This window comes from Lineus longissimus, chromosome 4 (assembly GCF_910592395.1).
Source record: "Lineus longissimus chromosome 4, tnLinLong1.2, whole genome shotgun sequence".
Lineage (NCBI taxonomy): Eukaryota > Metazoa > Nemertea > Pilidiophora > Heteronemertea > Lineidae > Lineus > Lineus longissimus.
The window spans coordinates 3,864,808-3,884,157 of record NC_088311.1 but is presented as its reverse complement, the minus strand read 5'-3'; the positions used below and the strand labels follow the sequence as shown (position 1 = coordinate 3,884,157).

The window sequence follows — 19,350 nt, the reverse complement described above, 5'->3', positions numbered from 1 at the left end:
CTAATAGGTAAAGAACTTCTACTTGCGCGAGATGCTGTGATGAAATTATCATTGCAGAGACTCCGGTGACGTACACATATATTTTTTACAATCAAAAATGCCCTCAAAAGACGACATGGAATGATTATTTTATTGATATTTCCTACTATATACCTTCCAATTATCACTTTATACAAATAGATCGGCGTTAGGTCGCATGCTTTTCTTTCCTGGTGACACTATAAAGCAAAATAGATGCAACCCCGTAAATGCGCTATAAGTCCACGGTGACCCGTTATAAATGTTTTGCCAGCTTCAATTTTTTTGCCGCTACGCGGCGCTTTGGGCCCTTGCGTCAAGATGGACAAACGATCGGCGAAGGCTGGAGCTGACTTAATATGGCTAAAAGTGACAGCCACTTGACTAAAAAGTGGCTAGGAGGAAAAAATTCACAGAGCCAACCCTGACAGGTGTCTGCATTTACTACTGGATGGCCCAGGAGAACAAAAGTCTGAATTCATGCCAGTCAAGAAAAGGCCATTTGCCTTGTCTCAGTACATTCATGATAAGGTTGTTACAAAATGGCTGGCGCTTAATCTACTGCTAGAGGTTGTGATTCGCAGCTGGGACACATCCTAAGCCAGATACCACATGGAGGGATCTGCTCTCCTGGCTCAAGTTGTGACAGACACCTCGGCCCCTTCCTAAGCATGTGTGCCACACTACTGTCTCAGGTTGTGACAAGCACCAAGGACATTTCCTTAGCCTGTTCGCTGCTAAAAGGGATATACATGTACATGTGCTCTTACTGTCTGGGGCTGTGTGACTCCCAAATAACAACATCTTTAATCAAGCCTGTGTGTGCCAACATGAAGGGATGTAATCTACTGTCTCGGGTTGTGACTGGCAAGTAGGACACCTAACAAACCTGTATGCCACATGACAGGATCTACCCTACTGACTCGTGTTGTGACTGGCGTCTAGGACACTTTCCACACCTGTTTTGTCTTATGAAGGGAGCAGTCTGTCTCATGAAGGGATCTAGTCTACTGCTCCGGTTCCGAATGTGGCAACTAAGAGACTTCCTAAGCATGTATACCACATGAAGGGAATCCGTCTGTCTCAGGTTGTAACCGTTGCTGCGAGAACACTAAACCTGTATGCCCCATATGAAGGTTGTTGCCTTGCTTCTCATCCAGCTTTACCAGACAAAACAGTACAACCATACAATAAAATGATAGCAGAGGGACTTTTGATGTCTCAAGTGGAATTAGCACGACATGCTTCAGAGCACATCATAACCCCATAATCCCAGACAACTGATAAAAGGTTCTTTCCCAAAGGCAAAAGATGCCAACTGGAACAGTCAATGCAGTACAGTTGTCATGTCCGAATCGTGGTGATGCAAAATGGAGAACACAGTGGAGATGCCAGGCTTGATCTGGTCTGGTTGTGGCAAGTCACCCTCACCCTCACCCTTATCACCTTCAACATGGTGGCAACGTGGCGGAGGTGCTAAGGCGTAATTCGATCTTTGTGACTGTCCCAGCTCTTTCGCAGAAGGGATATGCTGTTCCATGTTGTAACTGTGGTAAGCAGGGCACTTCCGAAGCTTATGCTTCATGAAGGGTCCATGCGACTGGCAACTAGGACACTTTCTAAGCCTGTACAGCTCCACTGTCTCAGGCTGTGACTCTGACAAATTGGTCTCTTCCTGCAGTTCCAGGTGGTGACTTGCGACCAGGACACTTCCTAAGCCTGTACCGTTCCACTGTCTCAGGCTGTGACTATGGCAAATTGGTCTCTTCCTGCAGTCCCAGGTTGTGACTTGCAACCAGGACACTTCCTAAGCCTGTACTGTTCCACTGTCTCAGGCTGTGACTATGGCAAATTGGTATCTTCCGACAGTCCCAGGTTTTGACTTGCAACCAGGACACTTTCTAAGCCTGTACTGCTCCACTGTCTCAGGCTGTGACTATGGCAAATTGGTCTCTTCCTGCAGTCTCAGGTCTTGACTTGCAACCAAGACACTTCCTAAGCCTGCGCCGCTCCACTGTCTCAGGCTGTGACTATGGCAAATTGGTCACTTCCTACAGTCCCAGGCTTTGACTTGCAACCAGGACACTCCCTAAGCCTGTACTGCTCCACTGTCTCAGGCTCTGTCTACTGACATTGTCAGTATAGTAGGGATTGCCAATACTTCGAAAAAGCCAGCTTCAAATGACTTGGATTGGCCAAGTGGACAGCTGTGATACTGGGTGACTTCTTGACAGTCATTCTCATGGCCTATTTTACAAGAATGTGTGTGAATATGTCGCATACTGTGCAAGACAAAATTAGCTTTACCATTTATTGGAAGGTAGGAAAGTAGCCTTGGTTGAGAGGTCTGAAGGAAGTGGCTCTGTTCCTGAACTGATCTCCCATGCGTCTGCTGGATGTGACTAGTCCTTGCAGTACACTTTGACAATGATCAGCCTGTATGGCCATGGTCATATTGTGTGGCAATGATTTAATGAAAGTGACTTGAGCTGTTGGGTTTTTGTGGGCTATGACTGTTGTTATGACAACAGATCTTGGTGAAAGACTGGTTGTGACAGATATTTGCAAGTTTCTGGACCACCCTTTCTGTGATTGCTTTGTTTTAGAATACCAGGCAGCCTCAGATTGAATTTGGACGATGCATTCAGAAATTAAAAGCCTTCTGTCTCTGTTCGATCGAGTTAGCAGCTGGCTGTCCGTCCCTCTTCATTGATTACCAAATGAAGACATATTTCAGTTCCATTTGCTGTCAACAGATGGCAAAGCGATCAGATCTTGTATTACTCCGCGTTTTACTAATTAGCAATTTCTTACCACAGCTACATAAAGTAACAAAATACAATTGAAAATACGTTAAAAGTCATTTTTAGGAGTAAAATCTGAAAAATCTGATAAGAATTTATATTTGTAGGCGATTTATTTCCCCATGAACCCAATTCTCATGTGTGTGTTGTTTGGCCCCTTTACCGAGCCATCTTGGAGGCAATTTCCCTAAAGTTCCGATGTCCACAAATTTTATGGGGGAAGGTATTTTCCCACAAAATCTATTATTAGATCCGAGTCGGGATAATGTGACCTGAGCGCCACTATCGGTGCTGATATAAACCAGGCTGCTGAGTGAAAAAGTTCCTAATTTTTTGGCGGGAATGATTTGTTCTGCGACAGATAGTTAACCCGTCTAGTTAGTATCCGTGCTAGGAGTGGGGGGGGGGGGGGGGGTGCAATCGCTGTTATCTCATTATTTATACTGCATTAGTAGGGGCAAGTTACTTCAACTGTCTTAATATCCGGGCATCTCAATTCAGGCACAGATTTTTGGGGACGGTGAAAGGGAGGGGGGTTAAACCAGATCAATCATTCCCATGGCCTAAGCATGTCGTGATAAGGTTTCCCGGTAAGTGACTTGACGTAGGTATATTATACCCCACAGTCAAGCCATATTCATATTGATATTAATAAGCAAAGATTAAGTCAATATGCTCAAACATGAGCATCTGTAAACGGAAAGTGATACAAATGTTCGATTCACAACCTCAAGCCACGCCTTCTGAACAACGAAGTCCAAAACGTAAACAACAACACGTGAGTATGATCTTAAAATAGATACTGACACGCTAATGAATGGAATTCCACGCCGTGACGTCATTTGCACCGACGAACGGCCATGTTTGATTTCCCCCACAAAATTGGAGGACATCGGAACTTCAGGAAAGTTGCAATCTTGGAGCCAAGTCAACGTTTTAGCAGTTTGTAGTGAGATTTCACTGAAATAACACACTTCTGCGGAATTCTATCAAAATGGCAGATTCCCCGGACTACCAGACGGAATTGCAGAACGAAAGGAATAGTTTAGGACCCTCATTTACCCACACATCCCGCCTTGTAGAAGAGGGTAAGTTAGCTTCCTTGTTAAATTTTCAATCTCCTTCGCCGTTCATTGTCCGGTCCGGCTTTCTGTGGGAACCCGGCGCGGTTTTCTTCTTGCATGTGCTACTGTTTTCCTTTTCCTTTTCCTTCCCTTCCTTACCAATTCTTACTATACACAATAAAACAGGAGAATACAAACATTGTCGGGGCTTTTGTAAGATGGTAAAGCGTTCTCGATTTCATACCATGTGTGATTGAAATGTTGTATTCGTATGTAACAGTGATTCATCACTAGACCAGGATGATCATGAACTTATGAAGGATGAGGATGCCAAATCTAGTCTCACTCTTTGTTGTGCATGGGGGGGGGGGGGGGGTTGGCTGTTGGTCAACCCCAATCATTGTCAGGGCTTTTGTAAGATGGTAAAGCGTTGTCGATTTCATACCATGTGTGATTGAAACGTTGTATTCGCTTATGTAACACTAGACCAGGATGATCATGAACTAATTATGAAGGATGAGGATGCCAAATCTAGTCTCACTCTTTGTTGTGCATGGGGGGGGGGGGGGTTGGCCGTTGGTCAGGGTGGCTGTAAAATTTTCTAGCATGATTTATTTCACGAATAAAATTGTATTTTCAATGGCGTTAGATTTTGAATTCTTTCACATGATGGCCTACTGTTTGTTAATTTGATCTATGGTTCCCCGCAGTTGTCTGTAAAACTGTTCTGTATGACTTATTGCCGAATTCAGTACAGATGGTATTATTAGGACAATCAAATACACAGTGTAGTGATTTGTCGGATTTGGTAATCGTTGTAATTCAAGCAGCTCTGTGGAAATCATAATTTGATGACTGATAAGATAAAAGCTCATCTTATCAGTCATTTAGGTTGTTTTTAGTAGCCAGGAGAGAGGAAGTCCTATTTAGTGTTTCTTCTTGGCAAAAATACTCATTCAGCACCCTGCCCTCTCTAAAAGAGTATCCCCGCCTTTTTTTTGAACAGCTAATGCATTTTCTGGGTGCCGAAATTCCCTGCCCTTCTGAGTGTCTGGAAGAAAAACTATCTATCATGATAGATAACATTATAAAGCTGTGGTTATTGGCGAGAATACCGCCTCTCACCAGAACATCATTCAAGTATTATATCAGTATTGTTTCATAGAGTGGTTGTTCTAGCACCTGCCAAGCTGGCTCATTTGCAGAAAATTACTCCTGACCACCAGCTTAATCAATATTCAGCTTTCATAATTTGTCCATGTATATATATATTGTGGTGAAGTGGCAACCCATGCTGTTCTGAATGGAGTGTGAATTTGATGTAGTAAACGACTACCATCACATGACTTGTGCAGAGATCTGGAAAGGAGGGTGTCACTGTCATATTCACTGATGCAAGGTGCAACTTCAAGGGCTGAAGAAATTCTAAGCTCCCAACCTCTCATCATTCATCCATGGTAATGAACAAGTATGTTGATGCTGCGGTATGGAGTAACGTTTTCCAAAAAGTTTCATTGTCTGTGATATGTGTGTACTTTATTTGTGCTTTCTAATTCTCCAATTATGCAAGGATTGTTTTGAAATTGCTTCCGCTACCACTTCTCCTTCACCAACAGAGTCGGTAGGACTTTTGTCACGCACTCCTTAATACTGTCGAACATGCTTGTCCTCCTGATGCCTGGTCTTGCAGATTTGATTCGTGGTGAAGGAGTAGACTCTGATGCGCAGCACCAATACAAGTGTAAATCGGCATGCTGCTATCACTCCCTGGAATCAAAATTTGGTCTCTGAAGTAAAAATGTATGATAGCTTTGACGGGCGGCAAACCTGCTATAAAGGACAATAAAATGGTCCGAAGTCAATGGCCGGTTGAGGTGACCAATCCCAAGACCTCTACACTCTAGTGCTTGCTTTTTTGACTGAACTTGAATTCCGGACAGCTCTCTGTACAAGGCATTAACAAAGCATTTTGTTTCAGCCACCCTGCTTGTTCCATCTCTTTGTAATGGTTTTTTTTTCAGATAAAGGTGCAGTGCTCTTGTGATGACACTTTTTCAACAATTTCACAACTTTCTACAATTACACTCCAATTTTTTTTGTTACAAAATACTAAACGCGTTACACAGTCAGTTCACCAGACATACACCTTGGACGTATGTCCAGAAGTCAACCACCCCAAATAATGCTGAAATTCGTTTTCATTGAAAAGAGCAGCAGCAATCTTTATATTAAGAAATTCATACAATCGTAGGCTGATTGTTACGGTGGCAATGTTTGCTCCCAGTATTTACTCACACTGATTTTCATTTCACAATATCAGATACAGAATATAAAAGGATTTTCAGAGCAAAATCTAATCATAGACATTGCATTATGTTGCTTGCATAATTTTACTAAAATATTGTATTATCTGCAAATATCCTGATTGGTGATAAAATTTAATTAATGCTTGCACATTTTCTGGTGTTTATTTTGTGAATTTTGTATGTTGTTTTAACCAATTCAGTGCACATCTGGTCTATTATCCTCCATTTTGTTGGCTGATAAAATTCCAGATGGAAATTAAGTTCCATGAATTATGTAAGGGCTGAAAATTGAAATTTGTTCTCGAATAAATACACCATCTTGTGTCAAAAAAACTTTAAAGTTGATATATAGGACACAGACTATTCTAAGAATATTTCATGTAAATCGATAAAAAATAAAATGTACATGTACATCCTCACATCAGGACTTAAAAATCCAAAGTTTTGCTACAAAAACAAGCATGTTCTGTTTAAAACTCTCTAAATTACATCTAAAAATGTGGGAAATAGATTTGCACAAAAAATTAAATCAAATCATTCATGGAACATGTGGTTGAATTAAAAGTAAAATGGCTTGTTTAACCATAAATTCAGAACATAATTCGAGAGACAGCCCGAAGTGTTTGTTGTTGTGTAATCGAACTGTCATGATTTGAGTTAATTGAGAAATAAATAACTAAACTGGTCAAACTTATATGAAATAATATTTTTTTCAGAAATACAGAGAATTCAAAATGGTGGTAAAACTGCCCCGCAAGAGGCCAGTAAACCCCTCACTGACGTTTCAACTGACAAACCCATTAAAGTATCTGAAAAAGTCACGATCCCTATCAAACAGTTTCCCAAGGTAAGTTTAACAATTAAATGTCAAACGTAGACATCCTCAATTAGAAAAGCATGGTTTTTAAAATGGCTAAAATCTGCACCAAAAGTGGCTCACTGATTTCGAAATGTTACATTAAAACGTTGTTGAACCAAGTCGGTCGTTCGCTAACCAAATCAGTGAGCCACTGCTGCACGCACCTTCTCTTTGACTTTGTATCACTAAAACATTTTGTAAATTCTCATAAAACTTCACTGTCTAACACAAAAATCAGCGTATGTTTATCAGACTTAGTTACTTTTACTTGTCGATCTCAAATATATGTCCTTCTGAACAGAAATAGTTTTGTGCAATCAGAATTCAAAAATGTGTCTAATATATAAGACTTAAAAACCTCAGCTAGTGAGAAGTGCAAGTGTGATACCTCGGTAGTGAAATAACCTGACTACCGTTTGTGATGTGCAGGGTGCCATAAGAAATAAGATTTGAGAATTTTGAGAGGTCGCCTCATCAATGTGGGGCACTTTATTTCCCAAAGAAAGTTAATCAGAACTTGATTGGACACTGAATGGAAAATGCCTATCCCAAAATGCGGAAATACACCTTGTGTGCTATGCCATGGTTTTTGTAGCTGCTCATGAAACTAAGTGCATACATTGTATAAAAATAGGGTTTCTACTTGCATGTATTCAGTCCAGAAGACTTTCTCATCTGGTATACAAAAACTTGGTACAAGGTACCTGAACATTACAGTGTACATGTAAAGTGAATTAAGCAAACTGTGTTGAAAATAATATTTAGGCAAGAGGATAAACTGTGTATCAGATAGAACTGTCTATAACAAAAATATTATTATGGTTAATTCATGAGTGGGAAGAAATGGTCCAGGCACTTTTGTATAAAATGAGTTCATCTTTCTTGAAATGTTCCTGTATTGAAGAAAGTTATGGTATGCTTCACAAAATGTGAACAAATATTCTACCATACGATTATGATATTTTCAGATTTCTTTTTAAAGGAACTCAGTAAATTATACATTAGTGATGGAGGGTTTTGTCCTCTAGAATTCTTTCTAAAATTGACTGGTAATGTACATGTACTATACACACACAAATACCAGCATAGCATTAAAAAGGTAGATAGATACCCATTCTGTATGATTTTTTGGCCAAGGCCATGTTCGAAACCAGCTAATCATTTTGCTTTTTGCCTTGTTATTTCGTTGATTGTTATCATAATTTCTACTGTAAGTATTATTATTTGCAGCACTGTTCGTGTTAGCCTACAGTTGAGAACCAGTAAAACAAAAAAGTTGCCTATAATACATGTAGATCTGTTTAACTTTTACAACAACAATATTCAGCCTCATTACTGACAATCATATTCGAACTATAATTTTTACAATAGAATCAGCTCTCTTGACACAAAATGGTAAAGATACATGCATTACAATATATAAACTATTGCTGCCAAGTCATAAAATTTTCATTATTACAAATACATGTAGATTTTGATACTCACAAGACTCAGTTGTCCTTTCTTTCTCTGGACATCCTTGTCAAAGACACTTGAGTTGTCAGTTTGTTGCCTTTGAAGAACACTGATAATTGAATTGAAATTTAAAAAAATTTCACAAATGCTTTTTATTGGCGATGAGTGTTTGTGTTTGGCAGCCTAGTTTTCACATACGTGTAAAAACAAAACTTTTAGAGAATAGTTTGTTCATATAAAAAATACAATGAATGATCATTTGATAGAGTCAAAAGAATGGACTTTAAACAATAGTTTAAGTTATAAAACAAATTGAGAACAAGGCTTCAAGGTTTCAAAAAAGAGTCCAAAAAACAGACACGACCTCTTCAACCACCGTTAACTCCCCCCGCTCACTCATGATATCCCTTTCTTCACCCTGGTCCTTTTCTCTCTGATCTCATGTCTCTTGTTCTCTTTGCAGTTCAATTTTGTAGGCAAGTTACTTGGGCCGAAGGGGCACACCCTGAAACGCCTCCAGGATGAGACAAAGACAAAAATGGCCATCCTTGGCCGTGGATCTATGCGGGATAAAGCTAAGGTAGGTAAATATGCTCTCGGTGCTACACTCCAGCATTGAGTGGAGTGAAGGGACTACTGGCGATAGGGTCCAGAGAGCCACGTCCTTGCCAGTCAGAGTTTCAAGGTCGCATGATGTGCTTTCTCCTTGGTTGTGAGTTAGTTTAAGGAATTGATGAATCAGTCCCTGCTTATTACTAACTACAAACATGAAATTGACTGCAATGCACAGGTGCACCATCAATACACAAGCACTCTATGCTCCCTATCAATCCATTCATGTATGTTTTTATTTCGAACACAAATAGACCTAACAACTACAAGCACAATAGAACGCACAATCCCCGCCCTCCCCCCACCCCGGGCATAAAAACATAGTCTGAAGTTTCGTTCTCTTCTGTTCATTGAGAGCAAAGCTCAATTATCTCACTGAAAACCACCAAACTATCGCAGGCATTTAATTTTTGTGCAAATGTTAACTATAATAATTTATTTTTTTGTTGTAAAAGCCAAAGTTTTCAATCTTGAAATCAAAATCATGAAAATGTTCATATTTTTCAAAGTTTTATCAACTCGCAAAAATAACTACTGTGCGAAAAGTTGGTAAGCTACAGTATGAACGATTTTGTCCTCTTGTTTCCCATTGTAATAAAAGTAGTGCTGATCTTGCTACAGTATTATTAGAGTATCCATGGTTTTGCTTTGTTATCTCATGTGACACTCCCTAGATATATGGCTGTGTCTCCTGGATCCGTGGCTGTCTGTGGAGAACAAATTGCCTTAGGGGATCAGCAGTGAAATGGATTCAGCCAATTCGATCTCAGTTTGACTCGCCACAATTAGGCAAACATAGAATTGGTACATTTGGTACGCAGAATCCCTAAAGTATGGTAGATGCAAGGTCCATTTCATTTTGTTGCCGAACTTCAATCTTTACAACACAAGATACCACTGCTTTTACACACTTTTCACTTTTGTTGGATGAGTTGAAAACTTGTCCAAAACCATGGCCTTTTGCATAAATATGTCTGACAAAAAAAAATGAGCAGTACAGTATACTCATTCAAATCTGTCATGTCTGTATAAAGCTATTGCAGAGACATACACACATGACATGTATGATGCGTACATCATATTGATTAGATTTAGGATGTTTAGCCATTCTGCTATAAAAGTGACAGTAAAACGTAATTTCATCAGGATCTCGGTTATGATGGCTATTAGCGCCTTTCAGCTATTTTCATTAATCAGGTAATAAGCCCATTTTGTATACGAAGGACTGTTCTAAAGTCGTCGTTTCTACCATGTGTACTTCAGTTTAAGTGTGTGCTGTCAGTGTCAAGCTGACTTTAGAATTCCATATCTCTAGATTTGGAATTCTATTCATCAATTATTGAATTATTCAATATCACTGACTGTCTGGATGCTATCCTTGCACTCTTTATCCAGCAATGTTGTACCATTGTGGTACATGTATGTTCACCCACACTCAGAATATGTACACATCGGATTGGCTAACAAATCAGTTTCTCAAAATCCTTGGCTAAGGCACTACTTCAGGATAAATGCCACTGATTTCTAAAGGTTCAAGGTAATGAAATCATCATGTGGGGTGGCAACCACCAGGATGGAATGTACGTTCTTCATACAATCCTGACTTCTCTTCATCATCAGCAACTGCAGTTTATTCGGCTTGGCATGTCAGGTATTGGCAATTCTGCCTCGAGACTAATGAAATTGATTGTTGGCAATGAGCATCTTGTGAATCGGCATGTTCTGCCAGGTGTGGGAGGTGAGAAGCATCAGGTAGACCTGGCCAATCTGGCTCATGATGATGGATCCAAGACCGGAGCTTTTAAGTGCGCCACTCTGAGCTGATGCCAGCGAACTATTGCCAATAGATTTAACACGTGGGCACATCATTTTGCCATCCATGGTCATATGTTGGCCATCCAATTTGGCGGCACTGCATGTCATGTATTGGAAGACAACGTTTCAGAGATTCTGTTTCTGTTGCATCTTTTTTCAAAGATTGGTGTAGAGATCTGATTTCTATTCACATCACAAGGCACACATGCCCTGCAGTTTTTCTGTCGTCGCTATTTGCGGATACATCGCGGAAATTGCGCTACTCCAAAAGCATCTTGATCAACTTTTTGTGGTGTGCTGAAGCCCACCTGACCTGATATTGGTTGATTTGAATGTTTGAGTTGTGACTTGATGAAATCACTGGCTGGCTGGAGCTCAGACTGGTATGTTCAAGTGTTTTGCTGTGTCTTGGGAAGTGTGATAGTGTAGAAGTAGAGAGCTGGACTTCAGACTTTCAAATCTTTGTAGCTGCTCCTAACTTCGCTCGGGGATGATAAGCGCTGAGCAAGCAACATGGAACTTTGAATATTTCTATATCCTGAAAAATTTGCTACCTCCTAGTGCATTATAATTCACCACCAAAATTATCAGTGCCGGTCCTTCACTATTCAGACAAAGCTGAATTCAATATCGGATTAATATTGATTTAGGTATCGTATTATACTGCCATATTTTCGTGTCCTTTATGCCATGTTGATTCTCAACCTAAATTACTCAATTATTGGTCAATTCCATCAATGCATTGTTCGTTTCTGTTCATGGCTGTTTGCTCGAAGTATTTATTGTGTGTTCGGTCTACTTCTTATTTCACAAGGTAATGCTGTGGCCTAAGTGGAATTTTTCCCATTATCAATGTCTATTTTTTAGCCAATTTCATGCTAAAAATCAGTGTACAGATGTAATATATTCTTGTCCAACCTATCAGTAATAGAAAAAATCCGCCAAGCATTTTCATCCAACTGAAAGAAATTAGGAGAATCTGCAATTTGTTAGTATTCCATCTTTTCGAAATTGGGAGGCAATTTACTCAATGTCGCCCTAAGTGCCAAAATTGTGGCAATTTCCAGAATAGCTTGGTTCCAATGATTTCTGATGAGAATCGACTTGGATTGCAGCATGTGGCTGCTTGATGAAAGAAATGTAAGTGAGAGCCAGCTTTGACGACTAGTATTGTATCGTATGCCTTCCGATTTTCACAGATATGTATTAAGGCTGAACGCAAATACAAGGGTCTGAGGGTCAGGAGAAATAGAATTTGGTGTATGGTTAGGTCAGCCAACTACTAATGAGTGATGGATTGATGGTATTTCAGCCAACTACTAATGAGTGATGGATTGATGGTATTTCTTCCTCTCCAGAGGCTCCTTATGCTTGGCGCAAGTGGCCCGCTTCATTGGTTGATGTTATGGCATTGCAAACATGTTGCACAGAATGCATTAGTAGACTCTCAAGAGAGCAGTCATTTGAGGCAGAAATAATGGGGGGAAAAAGGTTTTTCCAGGTTTTTATAGCCACAGTAAAAGGACTGCTCGTTATTTCAATTGTGATGTTTTGCCATTAAATTATCGCTGATTTCCTTGGAGAGCTTGGCAAAAAAATATATGTTTTCAAACTTTAGTGAATGCACTTCATTCACGTGTGCAGTATGTCCCTGTGTCACCCCTCCTAATGCACCTTTCGAAGGGTTTTAGGAACCAAATTTGACTTTATTTTCCATATCCCATTGTTGCATGTGACGTGTTTATATGCACAATTACCAATATGTTAAAAATCTGTAAAATCCCTTCATCGAGGTGTACTGATCCTACTTGAAAGATAATCTGAAAATGTTTTGGACGTGTTTTTGCATGTTTTGCATAGTGTTTTTGCATGTTAGACAGGGTTGACTGTTATTTGATCAGTTAGCTTACATTTTTAAAATCATAAAGCTCCCAGCTTTGGGCTAGGGTTTGATATTTGTAGTTGGAAGCCTTTCGCCTACATATCGCTGTTAGTCTTGACAGCATTGGCCATTGCTTTAATCTGTCTATTGTCGGTGTCCCTCCGAGTGCCAGGTTGTAAAAAGATGGAATATCCTTGTTTGATAGATTGCAGTCCAAAGCTATCTGAGCTATAAAACATTTGCAAAATACAGTCCATCCCTATACCATTGGCAGTTTAGCCTGATCCTTCTATAAATTGTCAATACCATGTCCCAGTGCCATTGAAGTCTTAAAAAATCTGAATCTCCTTCTCCATATTTCTAGTCAAAAGCGATTCTGCCCATGGCAGTCAATCTTGACAGCATATTTTCTATACCAAGTTGTATGAAAACATGAACATGGCAGTTATAGCTTTGCTGATCATCTTACAGAAGTGCGAGCAGGATTAGCTTAATCTCTGTGATTCATTCCATCTGACGATGACATGTCCACGGTGTGATGTTGTGATGTGCGGTGGGGTAGATAAACCAACTCTCTTATGTCAGTCTTGCATATTTTTACAAAATAATTTCCAATGCATGAAGCCTAAAGAATATCAGTCAGTTAAAGGGGAGGGTCCAAGGTAAGAACGATCTGATTATTGTCTGTCATCATCCTATCTTTCATGTTCACTGGGAATATTTCATGAAAAATGCCAATGTACCAGAAGGAGTTTTTGCAGCATCCTGTGGAAATGTTAAAATTAGAAAGCAACACCCACTCCCTTGATGTGTTTTACAGATAAAGTGCCTGAATGGAGAATAAGTGAGCTCAATATTGGAAACATCTGTATTAGTCTAAACGCACCGAAGGAAACCTTTAGATGTCAAGTTGCGCTTGGGAACAAACCAGGCATGTTTCGTTGACAAACAACGATGACAAAAAAGTGACCTATTCCTCTAACGGCGTGTTACCTTATTACGCTATATTGTCGGGTGAACGTCTTGGTTTCTATGGCAATAGATATTCTGGTGTAGATTTCACAATACCTAATGAAGAGTAGACACAATATGTCTAATTTTACGGGATTCTTGCTTTCATTTTTTATGCCTCGCAGTTGGCTGACTTTCTCCGGAGTAAAATACCAAGCTTCCAAGTATGGTGTTGCTGTGAGAGATTTGTATGTGTGTCTCACCCTCTCTGGGGCAAAAATCTTGACCAGGTGGAACCCAACTTAAAGGGGTGGTTTACCCAAACATCGAGCCATGGCATGAGATTGACCACTTGGTTATGGTCCAAGTGCCAAAACCATTGGGTCCTTCTGTGGTCGATATTGCTTGAAGTTCTGTCATAAATCTACCATCAAATACCTGATGAAATTGGTACCGTATCGTACCATCATTTTGTTCTTACAAGAAAGGGCCACCAGCTGCCTTTCTTGTGTTGTCCTTCATATATCTGTCTATTTTCATGTCATCAATCAAGCATAACTGTCTCTGCGCCCATCCATGTGGCATGGCATGTAGTGTGATCCGAAATTTCTTCAATCTATTGTTAAAAATTGTAGTTATATTGCATGACATAATTTCTCGCTTCAATCACAACAAGGTTATTGGCTGGTTTCCAATAGCCACCCGACTCCGCAGCTGAGATTGAGCGAAGTTGGCACCTGCGGAGCCATACGAAAGTTCTTTATTGCTTTTTAACTCATTCGGTATCATGTCTGTATTGATTTGAATTTGATGAAGCTATTCATAGTTGGTGTGGAGGAAGCATTGCTTCCATATTTAATTTAAGACCGGCTTTGGGATAACATTTCTTATTGGACAGGCTGATGGGATAATATCAAAATGCATATTTTGCCCTACCAATATTGCCCACTAATTCATTTCATCATGTCCATATTCCCCTTATATTTTTCAGGAAGAGGAATGTCGGAAAGAAGGTGGAAAGTACGCCCATTTGGCAGAGGATCTCCACGTATTTGTTGAAGCCAGCGCCCCTGCTTCAGAGGCTCATTCCAGAATAGCACACGCTCTCTCTGAGCTCAAAGCATATCTCATACCCGTAAGTTGAACGGTGAAATACCCCTGGCCCTGAATACCAAAATTGCATGCAGCACATGCGGTGTTGTATTGTATACATTTGAAAGTTGAGGGTGGTCTTTTTAGTCTGTGGTGTCATGTTGCAAGATCGACATTGCTATATCTTGTCTTAAAGGCCAGAAGCCGGTATAAAAGGAGCTCCTAATGGCTGACATCCAGTCACGTGACCAATAACCGGGCCATTCAAACCTCCGACACTTTCTCCAACAATCTCACAGATATCTCTGGCACCAGTCCAAAGTTTTCCTTCAGACTTGTCTACCAAACTCATGAATATCTAATCTGCATGTCTGTCAAAATACAGCCCTCCCTTTGGTATAGTTGATGAGATATTAAAACATTTTTATCTGTAATGACCGTTAGTACATCAGGTTGATGGACAGATGAGGGAGGAGTCTGCCATATTTGGATAGTCAACTGACAGATGAGTCAGTCACATGATCTCTTACGCTAAGGTTATTTCTACAGAGGGGGAATTCCCAACATCCCGGTTTGTACTATAGTCTGGTTCAAATATTAGGTATTCATGTTGTACTCATCACATGCAATAAGAAAATAAAGACAACATACCAAGTCAATGCTCAGCCATCAGTGATATTATTCCTATTGATACAAATCACTTATATCAAATAAATGAATCCATTTTCTCAATCTTTTTAGTAGTAGTGACTGGGTCTTACTAGTAGTAGTGACTGGGTAGGGCCTATAGGCCGACATAAGACAAGTTGATTCCTATACACTCCTTCAATACACTGGTTTATGATAGCTGCACATGGTGTCTCTGAAACAAAACTTTTATTGCCACTCCCACATATGTCCCATGTACGAAAATGTCGACAGAGAGTACACTGCTGTGTATACCAATGGGGGTACTGGTGCATCCCAACGACAACGACAGAAGAAAGGCTACAAAAAGCTCACCTATGCTTATCGTGATAACATTTGGACTCAGTTAATGGATAAAGTATTCAGTTTGCAAATATTCAGTTTGTAATACAGCAATGACATACTCTTGGATTACTTGTTTTCCTACCGACTCAAAAACAATGTGTTTGTATTTTTTTGCGATTCAATTCACTGCCGGATTTTGGAAATAACTATAGTGATAATTTTACTGAACTCCACATGGGTTATAATTTGTTTACAGGCAAGGCAAAGGGTGAGTAATAGGTGTAATGTATTCATAGCACAGAGAACTAGGACAAGTGGGACTGGCCTGCTGTGCTACGTCACACCTTGAGATAATTGCCATACCCGGGTAAATCTGAGCGTGGGGCTTCTGGCCTTTAAGATAACTTAATTGAGTCATCAATATTGCCAGAAAGTGTGTTAGAATGGTGAAAAACGCCTCATAAATAGTTTAAATCTCTGTAGTCTACTTCAGTTTGTGTGGTAATTACCTTTCAAAATGATGAGTGGATTGGTGCATTATTGAGAGTTTAAGTCAGAATGTTTGAGCTGGTTATAACCATCCAGAGGAAATCTGGTGAATGTTTGCCTCTCCAGCCCTGAACACCAAACCCTGAGACATTTCCTCTCCTCGTTGAACTTTTTCAGGATCCAAACAATGATGAGATCAGACAACAGCAAATGCAAGAAATGGCGTATTTGAACGGTGAAGAAGTCGGTCCCCAGCACGCTCCTCCGGGACCTCCTCGGGGTCGTGGTAGAGGTCGACCTGGACCGCCACAGGGCGCAGCACCCCCACAAGGCAGGATAGGACGTGGAGGTGGATTATTAGCAACGCCACAAGGACGGGGTGCACCACCACTTAGGTATGTAAATGAAAGATGTGGCATTGGGTTACTGCCTCAATAAAGACATTACAACCTCAGTAAATGTTGGTTATCACCTGCCCATGCCCACGGTGTCTGATAACATAATCTGAATCGGACAAGAGATAACAGCTCTGTATATAGACTTTTCTTATTGTTCTGGGAATTCCATACAATAACCAGTATTATTTCCATAGCTACTGGTATCATGTGTTTCTCTGTCGCCATATCTCGCTCTCATGATGTGATATAAATTGGGCTGTTGGAGGATGCAGGTGCAGTTTAGAGGGAAGGGAAAGTTTCAGGTCATAAAAAATAATGGGGAGATTATTCAAGCTCTAAGTCTAACAATGAGTGTTGTAATGTCATATAGGAAGAAACCGTGTGATACTACTCGATGATGGTCTACCAAAGGATGGTCAAATATGTAATATGTACTGAAATATTGAGCAATCCTTTAGTGATAAACAATACCATATCTGTGAATTGGACTGCTCGACTTTTTGTCTGTCACCAACAGCTGCCTCAGACCTGAGGAAACCTATATTTAGCAATGTGTGCAGTGAACATCGAAGGCAAAAGATGGCCCTTTGTCTGATGTGAAATTGATTGGTTTGGATACATTGCAATATCTAAGGATTATCATCCAGGGGTGGACTGTGTTCTTTTCAATCTGTGGCTATGAATAAAATTATGATCAAAGCTGTGTCTGGTGATATTGTTACGGTGTCATGTGTCATAAAATCATGATTATATCGTGACAAAGGAGTGGAGCAGGTTGCCGTCCCTTATTTCTTGCTTCCAGTCCAGACTCGTTGTTGGAATAATGGTATTTGAGATGGGTCAGCGGTCAGATGTTTGCGAGAAATGGGGCTACCTTTAGTGATCTGGGTTTTCCACCGCAGAATTCTATAGCAATTTTGACCAGGTTTACAGCATGATCAGCTGCCATTAGGAGTTGTCCACTTGCTGGTCTTGACCAATTCAGCCAAGAAGTTGTCTGTCTCAAGCTGGTCATGTTTCTCACTTTGATTGGGTGTTTTGCATGTCTTGCCCCTGGCACCAGGTGCTCTGTTTTACCTGGCATTTAAAGGTCTTGGTGATCGAGGTCAGCAGACTTGCCAAAGATCACAAACAGTGTGTTAGTGTCAGGTGATGAATTGTTCAGTGTTTGAAATAGGAATCTGACACTGCAACCACTGCACCGCGTTTGCCAACAATCAATTTGCTGTTGAGTGATTAAGGACCCTCCTACACAATTAGAAGATGAACCAAAGTCCCATTGATGAGAGAAAAATCCATCCATCATCCATTTCTGGCCATTTTACTCCCGTATATCCAATCCTAATCTTGCTTCTGCCCCGCATTCACGTTCTTGTAAATAATCGCATTATTGAAGGAAGCGTATTACTTGGGCTTAAAAAAGTCACATGATCATGTGATGAGATTGAAACGCCAAGAAGACGAATTTGTTGGCCTCATCTACTGAATGGCCAATATCTTATCATCGGCGCATGCAGCAAAAATCGTTTTCTGCAGAAAGTTCTGACAAGTCCATGAGTAATGGATCACTTTGATGTTGCAATGTGCCAATTACACTTTTTCTGTGGAAAGTTCTTTCTCAAAGAATTTGCGAAGCTTTCTATTCATCATCACAGCAATGTAGTAAATCAGAACTTGGTGAAACTATTCCAATTCTTTATTGCTTGAGCATGTCTAGGAGTAGGATGGGAGCCTTATTTGATTTAAATTTAGTTTTCACAAATCACAAATTTAATTTTGTGAGGGTTTCGTAGAAGCCCTGCGTCTGGATATAGCAGTGTCTGCCATCAGAAGTGCTTCCATTAGAGTACCAAGGGAACACTCATCGATGAGTTATGTACACAAGTCATGCTCCCATTCACGGATTACTGATCCTTGTCAACATCAGATAGTATTTGGGGACATTGCAAGAATGGCTTCGGTGTCATTATCCATATTCAATTTGCTAAGTTACCATGGGAACGTGCAGTAACTATTTCTTTGAATGAACAGCCAGTAGTAACGTAGGTTTGATGAGATTTTATCCTTATAATTTAATTCGCTAAAGAAATCCTTTGCGTGGTGCAAATTGTCAGGAATCATCTGTGGCAGCTTTTTGTCTGTGAATTTTGCAATTTGTTTTGCGTTTATCTGCGTTTATTAATTTGATACCTCTTTTGATTCCTGTTATAATCAAAAAGGAGCTTTAGCATTCTATCATTGCCTGATGTTGCGCAGTAGCGCAGGAGCCGCTTGGTTATTGTATGATCAGCCTGATACTCCAATGTGCTTGGGGACAGTTTGAAAAATAGAACACATCTTGAGTGCCTACTCTCCCATTTGTTTTGAAGGGTTTCCGAGTTGAATTCTAAAATACATTATAAGGTTGTGATGTGCAGCAGTACAATTTTATATCAAGTGTGAAGTGAGTGTTTCTCGAACAATAGATCAGGCCTGGAATTTAGGTGTTCAATTTATAGTGGCAGCCTTATCCATGAATATGGGAACAATATTCACTGAAATATGAGAGAAAGACTGGCAGATGTTACACTGGTTCTGCAATAGTTCTATTGCTGTGGCTGTAACTACACTAATGCCATAGGTCAATGATTTTC

At 40.2% G+C, this 19,350-nt stretch overlaps 1 protein-coding gene across 3 annotated transcripts in view; it reads left to right on the top strand.

The window, feature by feature from the left end:
* The first annotated feature begins 3,714 nt into the window (after positions 1–3,714).
* The window catches only part of LOC135487189 (KH domain-containing, RNA-binding, signal transduction-associated protein 2-like), a 35,732-nt gene continuing 20,096 nt past the window's right edge, over positions 3,715–19,350 (top strand). For all 3 annotated transcript variants that reach the window (XM_064770678.1, XM_064770677.1, XM_064770676.1), the window contains exons 1-5: positions 3,715–3,910; positions 6,909–7,039; positions 8,970–9,086; positions 14,758–14,901; positions 16,497–16,714. In XM_064770678.1, the coding sequence (XP_064626748.1) occupies positions 3,817–3,910; positions 6,909–7,039; positions 8,970–9,086; positions 14,758–14,901; positions 16,497–16,714 (704 nt within the window). In that variant the 5' untranslated portion in view covers positions 3,715–3,816. The remainder of the gene's footprint in view (positions 3,911–6,908; positions 7,040–8,969; positions 9,087–14,757; positions 14,902–16,496; positions 16,715–19,350) is intronic.